Source organism: Hemitrygon akajei, chromosome 19, assembly GCF_048418815.1.
Source record: "Hemitrygon akajei chromosome 19, sHemAka1.3, whole genome shotgun sequence".
Lineage (NCBI taxonomy): Eukaryota > Metazoa > Chordata > Chondrichthyes > Myliobatiformes > Dasyatidae > Hemitrygon > Hemitrygon akajei.
Genome location: NC_133142.1, coordinates 74,419,396 through 74,433,882, shown reverse-complemented (window position 1 = coordinate 74,433,882; position 14,487 = coordinate 74,419,396). Strand labels below are relative to the sequence as shown.

The 14,487-nt window shown below is 37.7% G+C and overlaps 1 protein-coding gene across 3 annotated transcripts in view; it reads right to left on the bottom strand.

Annotated features, from left to right (window-relative positions):
• celsr3 (cadherin, EGF LAG seven-pass G-type receptor 3) overlaps nucleotides 1-14,487 on the bottom strand; it is a 355,541-nt gene that overhangs the window by 85,766 nt on the left and 255,288 nt on the right. For 2 of the 3 annotated variants that reach the window (XM_073072880.1, XM_073072882.1), the window contains exons 16-19: nucleotides 10,092-10,193; nucleotides 7,569-7,583; nucleotides 7,362-7,456; nucleotides 6,246-6,455 (exon numbers count right to left, since the gene is read on the bottom strand). In XM_073072880.1, coding sequence (XP_072928981.1) covers nucleotides 6,246-6,455; nucleotides 7,362-7,456; nucleotides 7,569-7,583; nucleotides 10,092-10,193 — 422 coding nt within the window. The remainder of the gene's footprint in view (nucleotides 1-6,245; nucleotides 6,456-7,361; nucleotides 7,457-7,568; nucleotides 7,584-10,091; nucleotides 10,194-14,487) is intronic. The other variant, XM_073072881.1, reaches the window with a different exon arrangement.

The window sequence follows — 14,487 nt, the reverse complement described above, 5'->3', positions numbered from 1 at the left end:
AATACTCAGTGTTTTTGTTTTTAAAACCAATGTAGATAACCTCATTTTTTCAACATTGCACTCCATTTGCAATGTTGTTGTCCTCTCATTTATCTTTTGTTCTTTTCCGCTTTCCCTTCCCTCTTCAATTCCCCATTCTGGCCTCTTACCTCTTCTCTTCACCTTGGTGCCCCTACTTCTTCCCTTTCTCACATGGTCCAATCTCCTTTCCTATCAGATTCATTCTTCTCTACCCCTTTGCCCTTCCCACCCACCTTCACCCATCACCTTCTAGTGTGTACTTCTTTCCCTCTCACCACCTTCTTATTCTGGCATCTTCTCTATTCCTTTCCAGTCCCGATGAAGGGTCATAGCCTGAAACATCAGCTGTTTATTCATTTTTATAGATGCTGCCTATCCTGCTGAGTTTTTGAGCATTTTGGGTGTCTTTTTTCACTCTCATTTATCTTGTCTAAATTCCTCTGAAGTCCCTTTTGATCTGTTTTTCTACTCAGACTTTGAACATCGTTTACTTCATGCCATCAGCAATAGTATGTGGTGTTCTCAAGCAAAGTATCACTATACATAGGAGTAGTTGTGGCTGAAGGAGAGACAGTATCACAGTATGCCTATCTGAGAAGCACTAGTGCATTCGTTTTCTTTCCGCTAACCAAATCATGATAGTATATTGCTCCTGATTTCATGTGTGTGTGACCTTATCAAAATCCTTCTGAAATTAATATGTACATATCCACTGTTCTCATGTGCTTTACTAGATACATCAAAGAACTCCAATAGTCAAGGACTTCTTTTTCATGTTCATGTTCATGCTGCAATTCATATTATTATCATTAATTATAGATGTTATATTGCTTCATTATAGATTCCCTCCTATCAATATTAGTCTAACAAGTTCTCAGTTTTTCTCTACTTCCTTTCTTAAGTCATGTGGTCATATATGCTTCCTTCCAATCTGCAAAAACCACTCCAGAACCTACAGAATTTTTGAAAATGGTAAATATAGCCACCTCCTTCAAATCTATGGAATGTTCTTTGCTAGGTCCAGATGATTTATAATTTTTCAGGCTCATTGACTTTCCCCGAGCTACTTCTTTCCTGATGCTTTTATCTTTTAACCCCTCATTTGCACTGGAACCATGGTTCTTCATTACTTCTGGGTGCTTTTTTTGTATCTTCTGTGAAATTAGGCACAAAGTATTATTTAAAATCCATTGTCATATCCATAAATCTCCATAATAAACTTTCCAATTCTATCTCTAAGAGACCTATATTCGCAATAGTTTTATTTTCCTTTTTTGAAAAACTATGAAAGTTCTTAGTCTGCTTTTGTTTCTCATTTATTTCCTTTCTGCATTCTATTCTGTATATTGTCAATCCTCAGATTGCTTTTCCTGAGAATCTCATAACATTTCCAATATATTTAAGAATATATTTTATTTATCTGAAATCCACGGTTGTAACACTTCCAATGTGTTTCTGTACCTTGAAGGAATGTATATTTGTTGCCAACTATGTATTATTTCTTTAAATGCAGGTCATTGCAAGTCCACTATCACACTTCTTTAATGTAGTTTAATGGCAGTTGGAGCCATAAGTCAGAGGTTACTCCCCTTCTGTGGAAGGACTGAGTTTGAACTGTCGCTCTCCTCAATGCAGACACAGGATGTTATTGAGATTGTGGACTGTAGCTTATATATATCTCCTTCAGTTTTCTGTGTTTTCTTTCTTGATGCCATTTTACTAGTGGGCGATTTCTTAGTTTTTGTGTGAGGGAGGGGTTGAGACTTTGTGGTCTGATTTTCTTGTTGGTGTATTTCAGTGTGGGTGATCTATTTGTGTGTGAGCCAGGGCGACAGGGTGTTTGGAGTTTGATATTATTGTCACTGTTTTTTTTGCATGGGAGTGGGTTGGGGGTTAGGGGTTTAATGTTCTAGCTGCTGCTTTTCGGGAAGGCAATCTGTTAGTTTTGTGTGAAGGAGTTGTTGGGGGGTGGGGGTTGTGAATTTTGTTTCTTTTTCTTTCTTGTTCGTGGACATGGGGTTGATGTCTTTTCTTTCAACAGCTTCCATGGTTTTTCTGTATTCCATGGCTATCTGGAGAAGATGAATCTCAGAGTTATATTCTGGATACATACTTTGATAATAAAATGAACCTCTGAACCAATTATAAAACCCTGCCAGCCAACCCCTCAATCTTCAAAGTTTCCTCTGTACTGGCTGAAGCATTCATTTTAGATGGATTTGTATCACTTACAAGCTTTTATGCTAACAGCAAACTACTTCTGTCAAAAAAATTGTCATGAACAATCATAGTCATAGAAAGACCATGATCACCTACACATCTGACATGGCACATAACGAATGAACAAGCTTTTATGTTATTCAATGCTCACCCTTTACTCAAAGCATTTTTACAAGATATTTAATGTTCCCTAGTGCTAAATTTAAAATAGCTTGTTCCCTAATTAATTCCTTAACATAATGATCTGGCAGACTGAATGGGCCGAATGGCCTACTTCTATGATCTTATGGAAATCCACCTGATTTACATTCCAGCAATTCAGCCTCTGCATTACTTGTAATAATGTGATTTGTCAGTCTATGTGAATCCACAATGCTGAACTGACTCCGCAGCCTCACTTTCAAGGATCCTACAACTCATGTTCTCAGTATTACTTATTGATTTGCTTTCCTTTGCACAATGGTTGTTCATCAGCTTTTATGTATAGTTTTTCATAAATTCTATTGTATTTCTTTATTTTCCTGTAAATGCCTGCAAAAAATGTATCTCAGTGTATGGTGACATATACATACTTTGATAATAAATTTACTTTGATTTTGACCATATGTAGCTTACTCCTGTTACATGCATGCTATTTCTTTTCATTTATTGTCCCCTCATGACTATCCAGAAGCCTATAACCAACTCACAAAGTTTTACTCCCTGTTGTTAACTCAAATTCTGAACCACAATCTGCTGTTACAAGATCCTTTCTTGATATTGTATTGAGCCCACAACTTTTTAGCTGCTGCACAGAGCCGATCCTTTCTATTTTCAATACTTGAAATTAATGTAGAATCATAGAATAGTACAGGCCAACTCATCTACTTCAGCTAGTGAGCACCCTTTCAAAACCTATTTGGGCCATAGCTTCTGTGCCCAAACAATTGAGCTATTTATTCAGACACTTCTTTAATGCAGCCAGTCACCCAACTTCAACTACTACCCTCAGATGGTGCATTCCAGGTACTTACTACACTCTGGGTGAAGGTGGTCCCCATCATAACCTCCCTGAAACTCTGCTCGCTTAACCTAAACCTATGTCCGCTGTTTATTTTCCTAGCCCTACCTATACCCCCTACAATGTCTTGACAGCACAAAATCACCTCTCAACTACATTTAAGAGCATGTAAATCCCGTTTTATCGATACTTAGAATTAATCTTTGGAATTTCTGATACATTTTCATTACCCTTTCTCCAATATGTACTTTATTAGAAGTGGCTTCCAGATCTTACTTAACGCACTTTTATTTTGTTCTATTTGTGCTCTTTCTTATAAATTATGTTTAATTTATGCCTTTCTTGTGTGTACTGCATATAAAACTTGAAACCTCTTTTTAGAATACTGTTTACATTGTAAATATATGCTGGTATTTGTGTATTTATGCACATTTTATTCCATATTTGTACTCTATCTTTATTTTAATTCATTTCTTTATAATTTAAAATATTTGTATCTTGATTTTTGTTGCCTGTCGCATTGACCATTGTTAATTGATGATTGTAGTTGATGATACACCCATTGTTGGCAGAATCTCAGATGGAGATGAGGGGGCACACAGGAGTGAGATATACCAGCTAGCTGAGTGGTGTTATAACAACAACCTTGCACTCAACATCAGTAAGACCAAAGAGTTGACTGTGGACTTCAGAAAGGGTAGGATGAGGGAACACGAAAAAATCCTCAGGGGGATCAGAAGTGGAAAGAGTGAGCAATTTCAGGTTCCTGGGTGTCAAGATCTCTGAGGATCTAACATAGAAACAGAAATCTACAACACATTACAGGCCCTTCAGCCCACAATGGCATGCTGACCATGTAACCTACTCTGGAAACTGCCTAGAATTTCCCTGACCACATGGCCCTCTATTTTTCTAAGCTCTATATACCTTTCTAAGAGTCTCTTAAAAGACCCTATTGTATCCACCTCCACCAGTGTCGCAGGCAGTGCGTTCCACAAACCCACTCCTCTGTGTGGAAAAACTTACCTCTGACATCCCCCTTGTACCTATTTCCAAGCACCTCAAAACATAGGTTGGCATGGCAACTGATTGCCCATGACCAGAAGAAGCTGCAGGGAGTTGACAACACAGCTGAGCACATGACGGAAACCAGCCTTTTCTCCGTGGACTCTGTGCATACTTCTTGCTGCCTCAGGAGTGCAGCCAACATAATCAAAAACTCTCATTTGGACATTCTCCCTTTTTTTCTCTTCCACTGAAGATAAAAAATCCTGAAAGCACATACTACCAGGCTCAGGGACAGCTTCTATCCTGCTGTTCTAAGATGACTGAATAACTCCCTAGGATGATTAGATGGACTCTTGACCTCAAAATCTAACTCTCTATGATTTTGCACATTATTGTCTACCTGCTCTGCACTTTCTCTGTAGCTGTTACACTTTATTCTGCATTCAGTTATTGTTTACCTTGCACTACCTCAACAGTTTTCACTGGACATTGGTACACGTGATGAAAATAATAATCAAATAAAATAACAATAAAGAATCCAGTTTGGGTGGTGTTCTGGTCACCATCTGTTCTCCATGTTAGGGGTGGTTGAAACTAAAACTAAAAGCAATATCCTTTCACTTTAGAATTGGAGAGATGTCACTGGAATGGAATGATATGGCACTGCCTGGAGCTACTGCTGGACATGACAGTAAGCAACCACTAATGGTGCCCTGCTGAATCAGTGGGTAGGCACTGGGGAAACCCAAAAAAGACACTGCCAGAGTTCACAGTAACCCACCAACAGCACAGGCTGCGACTGCTGTAAGTGTTTCTCAAGGGGGCAGTCCTCTTAAAACTGACACCACTCAAGCAATTGAGAGAAGACAGACATGAAACAGTCACTAGAAGTAAACATTCATAATGCGTGTGTATTATTGTGTAATGAAACTCGAGACCGATATGACAGGACACAGGGACAAACTTCATAAGTTAAACAGTAATACCTATGTAAATCTTCAGAAAGCCACAATACTAAACACCAATAGAAACGTCCGGAAGTTCCTAGCAATTGACAAATAAGTGTGCTTGGCTATGCCTGTACCTCAGGTTTTACCAGCTTAAGCTGAGAAAAAATAAATAGCAATAATAATTTATCCTACATACTGTGCAAGATATTGAAATCTGTCAGAAGTTGGCTTTGTTATATTAAAATTTTTGAAATCTAAAAATATACAACTCTGCAAAAGACAAATTAAATTGTTACTGTTATGTTAGCAAACTGAATTTGAATGATGCCCGTTTACCTTCAGATGATTTTGATTAGGCTTGCGCTATATTGAACTTGTACATTATGCATCACAGTTTCTACTCTTTTTCTCCTACAAGCTGAACTTACGGTAATTACATTTTGGAACATGCTCACTAAATCTTCACACCGATTTTTCCCAATGGTTTCCATTGATAAGAGTGACACATGGGCACAGTCAAGAAAAAACACAGACAGTGCCTCCATGGGCTACACCTGTACATTATTTACCAAGTGGTGCAAAAACATAAATGAATTTGGCAGTAACTCCAAGTCCTTTCCCACATACACTCATAAAGCTCTCTTCACGTGAAGAGCCAGAAGGGCCTATTCTGTGCTGTATCTCAAAATAAACAAAAATAAATAAATAAATCATCAGTTCTATCAACTCAGGTCTCATTGGAGCTAATGCTTGCTCTCGTCCATAATACATTATTATTCTCCTAACTTCAATGAGCAGATTATTACTGAGAACAGTCTTCTGTTGTCAGATTTGTACAATGCCAGATGGCGTTAAACTGTTGACCTTTATGTGCTCTATACATAAACAAGAATTGAAACAAAGCCAGGCAGACATTATTTTTACACCAGATAGGAATAAATTGTTGCCCTTTACCTGGTGTTCAGTGTACCTGATTAAGAGCTGGCAATGACTTAAGCAAATTATTGTATTGTGCCTCCTAAGCAACTCATCCTTGCGATTTTTACCTCAGTAAAGTGTACATCCTGTGTTGCTGTAAGATTAAATCCACGCTGAGTGCATTCAAATCCCAGCATCTTCAAGAGGAGTCTGTATGTAATGTAGATGTCATTCCCAAAGTAATGGTCCATCTCCTCTGTGACTGTCCTTATATGTCGAGCTAGTTTCTTTGCCTCTATAGTATTTAGTTCAGTTTTATTCCTTTCCAAACTTGCAAGCTTTCGACATATAGAAGGAAACAAAGACAAACTTCAGTGTCACAGAAACTGCACTATGCATATAGATAAAATTAAACAAAATTAGCTGCTGGATTACCAGAATTGAGGAACAAATACAAATTTTCATCTTCTCACATTGGTTAGGTATTCACATGTCTCAGAGAGCTGCTAAATTACATATATAATTCATCAATAGCCATTCATCTCACAGGGTGGCACTGTAGAGTGGCGCACTACTTTATAGCACCAGCAATCACTGATCAGATTTCAATTCCTGCCACTGCCTGTAAGGAGTGCGTGCATGCTTCCTTCAGGTGCTCTGGTTTCCTCCCACATTCCAAAAATTTAAGGTTAGGGTTAGTGAGTTGTGGGCATGCTATGTTGTCATCAAAAATGTGGCGAGACTTGCAGGTTGCCCAGTACAATTCTCACTGATTTTATTTGGTGCAAATGACGCACTTCACTGTACATATCAAAGTACACATGGCAAATAAAAAGCTAATCTTTAATCTTTTACTCTCATGGTGGAGAAATTCAAAATATTATGCTTCACAAAAACCTCCATCTTTAAATTAAGCAAAACTGGGCCTGTTTTAGCTGGAAGAGATGCTGTTGAAATACAGTACATGGCTGTTTTACACAGTACATGGAACAGTACAGCACAGCACAGGTACAGGCCCCTTGGCCAATGATATTTGTGCCAGCATAATGCTAATCCAAGCTGCCATGCACATGATAGTTATCCTTTGATTCCTTGCCTGTCTATGTACCTGTCTAAATGCAATACGCAGAATTGTAATAGTGTAATTAGAAGTTTAGCCAAAAGTATTTTTAAGTTGATTGTTTTATAAAATGGATAGAATAGAGTGTGAAATGCAGCAACAGAGTTTTTAAAAGAATACTTACATTCTCTGCTAGTTGCGTGAAGGGTGGAGATGTACAGTTAAATAGATCTGGCTCCAACCAGCCTTGCTCCTCCCCACAGTGTCGAATTGCAGTGCCTGAAGACAGTAAAATTGTAAGGTCAGTACCTGGGAAAGTCAGGCTTTATACAAACTTCTACACCAAGCCAAGCAAAGCGTCAATAATCCAGCAGTGAGCAGAACAACTTACCACCAGCTCGCATCTCTGCAAAGCAAGGAAAAAGAGGGGAAAAATACAAGTCAAGATCATAAAAAGAAAAAAATAAAAGAATGGAAATCTACACGCTCAAACAATGTATAGAGAGAGGTTAAAGATTGGCCCAAAGCAAGACTTTAAAACTAAAGGTACATTTAGAATTCTTTTGTTCACATGGAGAAGAAAAATATCGCAAGCTTACAAAAGAGATGGAATATGAAGCTGTTCTGTTTAGCATTAATATTGAATCAAAACAATGGGCATCAATGGTGGTAAGAAGGCATTCTGATGTCAAATATGCATTTTTTGAGAGAGGCAGAAGAGTGGAAAAGTACCAAAAAGGGTAGTGATTGACAGAATTAAGGGTTAGACAGTAAAAAACCTACACATGTGAATAGGCACGTGTGCTTGTATGACAAATAAAATGAGTCAAATATGGTCAAGACCTTCCCAAATTGAGTTTGAAATAAGTACTAAAACTACTGACTGGTGAACTAGGAAGCTGGGATATGTTAATGAGGTATTTGTTTCACATCTGTCTTTACCTTAAAACAAAATCTGTATCCAAGACCACAAACACAACTCCAGTCAATGTCAATGTTTAAGCATCTCGTTAAAATCTGACTGATTAGTCAAAATATTGGGAACTTGCTTTTTCAAATTCTCTGGGCTCATTCATATTGACAAGATGATAAAGTAAAAATAAAAAAGCAAAAACTGGATCATGCTGCTTGGACCTTAAGGGACTAACTACTTAGCCTTCCTGAAGAAAACTTGTCCAGAGCCACTGATAAAAGTCTAAACTGAATCAAACATTTCTCACTTTTCATTGATGCAAATTATGATCTCTTGATATGTAAACCTATATCCATTACTTTTGAGTGTATAGTAGATAGACTCTCAATATTAGCTGACAGTGTTTCAAATTCACTGTTATATGTCAGATTACCTACTCTTCAATGGGGAATCAGCTCGTTGAGGACTTTAAAGGTGTCCAGGGAAGCGGTGTAAAACAAGTGAGAGTGAATCAGAAGCAGTTATGTATCAGTTCACTTATACATTGGTTTCAATGGAATGAAAATTAGGCAGAGAGCAAAATAAGAAAGTGATTCAGTAATTTTCATCAGCTACCACAAATTCATGTCACTAAGTGATTCTCAAAAGAAGCTTGTGCTGTTATCTGCACCTGTAATAGATTCACATTATGTTCACAAATAGCAACTGTTTTATAAATAACTACGGCAATAGGTATTTTGTTAAACTTTAACTGGTCAAATCCTTTGCAGTTAGTCTTAGTTTGCCTTTTGCATGTATTTTTACTTCAATAGTTAGCTTGGATTTGGATTTAAGTCTGTAGCTATTAAGAATATCCTTAACACAAATAGTGGGTCGAAAATATACTTGGTAATATTACTATTTACAAATTTTGAATGATGAGAAGAACATTACAACAAAGCATTTTATATTACAATAAAATGATAGTAAGAACACAGATCAGTGAAAGCATTTTTATGGACAGAACTTTGTTAGGAGTTTGATCTATGAACATTCAGTTCCATATTGAAGGTGTACACCCTTTCTCTACAAACAGATTCTAACGCAGTTGTATTAAGCAACTTTTATATCCCAATTTACTTATCTTTAATAAATTGATCTTTTAGTTTCAAATGTTTTCTGTTATCACTGACAAGGTGAAGGAAATAATGGGCTACTGAACCTCTATTAAGCTTCCATTCACATTATTCATGCAGCATTATGTCTGGATGCATAACAGCTTGGTATGACAAATGTTCTGCCGGTGACGGCATAAAACTGCAGAGCTGTTGACACAGCTCATCTCAGGAACCAGCCTCCTTTCTATGGACTCTGTCCATACTTCTTCCTGCCTCAGTAAAGCAGCCAGGATAATCAAAGAGCCTCATCCACATTGGACATTGCCTCTTCTCCCATCAGGCAGAAGATAAAAAGGCCTGAAAGCATGTACCACCAGACTCAAGGAGAGCTTCTAACCTGCTGTTATCAGATTACTGAACAGACCTCTAATACAGTGAGATGGTCTCAAAATCTACCTTGTTATGATCTTGAACTTTATTGTTTACTTACCCTTTAGGTAGCTTTTACTCTACTACATTGTTATTGTTTTACCTTATTCTAGCTGAATAATTTGATCTGTATAAACAGGTATGCATGATAAGTTTTACACTGTATACATGCAACAATAATACACCAATGCCAATAATAAGGGCATTTTCTTTCCAATAAGAACATACACAAAATGCTGGAGGAACTCGGGCATTTCCTGACGAAGGGTCTCAGCTCAAAGCATTACACTTTATTTCTCTCCATAAATACTGCCTGACAGGATGAGATCCTCCAGCATTTTGAGTGTGTTACTCTGGATTTCCAGCACCTGCAGAAACTTGTGTTCATGTGTTTTTCCTGTAGTTTATGGATGAACAGACCACAGGTCTAACATGAAGGAAAATGTCATGGTAAAGCAACGGAATAGTCACTCACCAAAAGACCCTTTAGGACACGTTACACCTGCTTGGAGACCAAATTTTGTTCGTGGCCACCAAACACCAGCCTTGAGTGATTTGGGGCATCCATCATATATCACTAGAAAAGATAAACACATTGAATATGCAAATAACTTAGTTAAATCAGTTTATGTTTTTTATGCTGCAGCAGTTAATCACTTCACACAGCTCACAACTTTTCTACACAACCACGATGATTGGAGTTATACAGTATTTTCCTGGAATGAGGCATTTCAACCACAACGATTATAAATGGGTGTCTTTAACAATGGGTAAAGTAATGAGGTAGCAAATAATTACATTAAAAAAATCAGTTTCTGATGTGCTTTGTTACAACCCGGAATCAGTCTTATCAGTGAGGCCTGCTAATGGCCATCAAAATGGCATTTTAATAGGATAAAAACTATATGCATTAATTATTTGACGAAACAAATCTCTTTCAACTCTTACAAATTAGTTTTCCAAGAGTGGGTGCAGCATCCCTTCAGTAGCTGAATGACAGATAGTTACTTCCTTCCAATGGGAAAATTAGAATTTCATTGCAATGCTTCCATGTGGATAAAATATGTTCATAATAGCATGGTGAAAAAGACACTTGTTCACTAGCTTTGGCAAGGATAATTATGAAAAATATTCATCTCTTCTGCAACTAACGTAATTTATAGCAGGACGCATGCATTACTATTAAGAGTAAATGCTCCTATGTTTGATATAAAATCATTCTGGAAATTATCAGCAATTAAGTGAAAAATAGTCATTGCTTCAGATTGGTGACTTTCACCAGAACTGGCAAGTTTAAAGCTGCTGAGGAAGAAAAGTGATAGGAGAAAAAGAAATGATTGACACAAATGTAGTGAACTCCGAGAAGATATAACAATACACACAAAATGCTGCAGGAACGCAGCAGGCCAGTTAGCATCTATGGGGAAAAAAACAGTCGACATCTCAGGCTAAAACTCAGGCCTGCTGAGTTCCTTCACCATTTTGTGTGTATTGTTCAGATTTCCAGTATCTGCAGATGTTTTCTTGTTTGTGATCAGAGAAGATGCAGGCTGAAACAAGAAAAAACTTGCTGCATTTGTGAGATATGGAAGACAGCAAATGCTGACTGACTGAATTAGAGAGGACTAATAAAGCCTGACAGGTCAACCAGTAGACATGAAGAAAGAAACCCCTAGTTTTATCAAAACTAGATATTGGAAGGCTAAAATATTGCAGACACTGAAAATCTGAAACAAAAACAGAAAATTAAAAAAAACATGGCATCCACAGGAAAGAGCAGAGATAATGCTCCAAAATGATGCCCCACCCACAAATTGTTTCTTAAAACACCATGCCTGCTCCTCTCCTCACAGTTACCTCCCAATCCACCATATATCCACAGCATTCACTACTCTCACCAATAACGGTCAGTTGTGACACCAACTGGAAAGGAGAAATTCAACAGTCTCAAACATCCAATGTCCAGCCAGAAGATTTGGAACATGTCTAGATAGAAAATTTGTCAAGCTTAGAAGACAAGCTGATCCTGTTGTGTAACAACCTTTCCCAATGTATCATTCCTTAAATAACAAGTTTGTTTTCTAGAAAGTAAACTCCACATTTACCTACATTATATACTACAACTACCATGCATATGCTCACTGACTCAAAGTGTCTATATTGGCCTCCACATATTCTGTTCAAAGCTCAAAATCTCACACAATTTCACATCTTCAACAAGCTTAAAAATAATGCACTTGGTTAACTCACCAACTTTCAACATTATTTGAATATTTGAGTGCACTGTAGCATTAAACAAGACAGAAGGCACTCGTTACAAAACATGATGTATTGAGCACCAATCTAATTCCTCAGAGCACCCTGGACCACATGAACACTTTATGTTTGTTAGCAAACTAAACTTTTACTTTGAGTAGTATAAGATACCAATGACCAGCTAAAAATTTAAAATCATCAGCCATTAGTTACATTCACAAAATGCTGGAGGAACTCAACACATCTGGCAGCATCAATGGAAATAAATAAACAGTTGATGTTTTGGGCTGAAACCCTTCATCAGGACCAGAAAGGAAGGGGGAAGAAGCCAGAATAATTAGTGGGTAAGGGAAGAAGTTCAAGTTAGAAGGTGATAGTTGAAGCCAGGTGTTTTGGATAGGGAGGATGAAGTAATAAACTGGGAGGTGATAGTGGAAAAGGCAAAGGGTTGGAGAAAAAGAAATGGTGACATTTCGCACTTTCTCAAAAAGGACACTACTTTCATTACTACACTGGTTTGCAGGGTTAACTGAAGTAAAGGAGGAAGAATACAATTTCTTAGTGATATCTTTCCTTGAAGATCCCAAATTAGCTGGCCAGGCTACATTGATTTTAAGAGTATTACAGACCAATCTGACTGCATTATTGTATGTGTTACTAAAGTTTTCACATCATAGTTTCCTATTATAGCTTCATGTTGCATCTTCATTCCAACACAACATCATTTCATATCAAGAGTAATCATGAGCTGATCAATGGACAAACAGAAAATATGTATTGTTAAAAGGTATTGGAGATTACATGAGCTACCCCATCCACCTGTAAGCATTACACTCGATAGTTATTTTACTTTTCATCACATAGCTTAAAATATGGTCAGTCTATCTCCTTCCTCAATAGGCTAAGCAAGTGTATCATTGAAGAGTTCCTATTTATTTTGGGTCCTGGCCTTCACCAAAAGTTTGATGAGCTACTGCCTTCCACAAACAAGACCATTCACAACTCTAAACAGTAGCTAGGATGTGAGATACAAATTACAACAGTAGATACTAAAGTTTAACATATGCAAGTAGATTGGGAAAATCAGGTTGGTGTTCAATCCCAAGAGAAAAAGTTTGTATAATGCCTCCGAGATGGCTTTCAGAACAGCTTGTGGTCAAGCCCACTAGAGAAAAGGCAATTCTGAATTGGGTATTGTGTAATGAGCTAGATTTGATTAATGAGGTTCAGGCAAAGGAATTTCGAGGAAGCAGTGATCATAGTATGACAGAATCCACTGCAGTTTGAGCAAGTAAAGCTCAACTGGATGGATCTATTAGTAATACACTTGAGTAAATGTTAATTACAGAGGCACAAGAGAGGAGCTGGCTAAAGCTTCCCTGTTTGAAAGGGGGCACTAAAAGGGATGATGGTAGAGCTGTGTTTCCGGGAGTAATTCAGAAGATCCAGGTTTGATTCATCTGAAAGAAGACAAAGCAAATGGAAGATGAGGCAAACATGGCTGGCAAGGGAAGTCAAAGACAGCATAAAAGCAAAAGAGTGGGCATTCAGAATAGCAAAAACTGTGGGAAGCTAGAGGACTGGGAAGCTTTTAAAATCAGTTGGGGAACTAAAGAAGCAATAAGAGAAAAGAAGTAATATGAAAATAAGCTAGCAAATAATATAAGAGAGTATACGTAAGGTTTATTTACAATATATAAAGAGAAAAAGGGTTATGTCCTGCTGAAGGGTTTCAGCCCAAAACGTCAACTGCTAAACAAGATAGGAGCCCAAGGTGTTACAGGAAAAGTACTAGCATGGACAGAAGATTGGCTGACTGGCAAAAAACAGAGTGGGAATAAATGGAGCCTTTTCTGGTTGGATGCTGATGATTAGTGATGCTTGTAGGGATTGGTTTTAGGCCTATTACTTTTTGTGTTATAAGTTAATGATCTGGAAGACAGAAACAATGGCTTTGTGGTCAAGTTTGCGGCTGATACAAAGATAGGTGGACGGGTAGTATTGAGGAAGCAGGAAGTTTGAAAAAAGACATGGACAGATTAGGACAGTGGACAAAAAAAGTGGCAAATTGAATAGTGTAAGGAACTGCTTGGTCATGTATAAGGATTAAAGCATGGACTATTTTCTAAATGGGGAGCAAATTCAGAAATTAGAACTGCTACGAAGAGCATTCGATGGTTTTGGGCCTGTATTTGCTGGAGTTTAGAAGAATGAGGGGGAGATCGTGAAACCTACAAAAAGCCTAGATAGAGTCAACATACAGAGGATGTTTCCAATAGTGGGGGAATCTAGGACCAGAGGGCACAGCCTCAGAATACAAGGGTGCACCTTTAGAACAGAGATGAAAAGGAATTTCTTTAGTCTAAGGGTAGTGAATTTGTGGAATTCATTGCCACAGATAGCTGGGGAGTATACTTAAAGCAGAGGCTGACGTGTACTTAATTTGTAAGGCTGCAATAGGTTATGGGGAGAAAGTTGGAGAATGGGGTTGAGAAGGAAAACAAAGAGGATCCCAAAAGTCTTTCAGAGATTCTGTACAGTATAAAGATTAAAAGTGAGTTGAGAGTGGATATTGGATAGCTGGATAATGATGCTGGAGAGATAATAACAGGGGA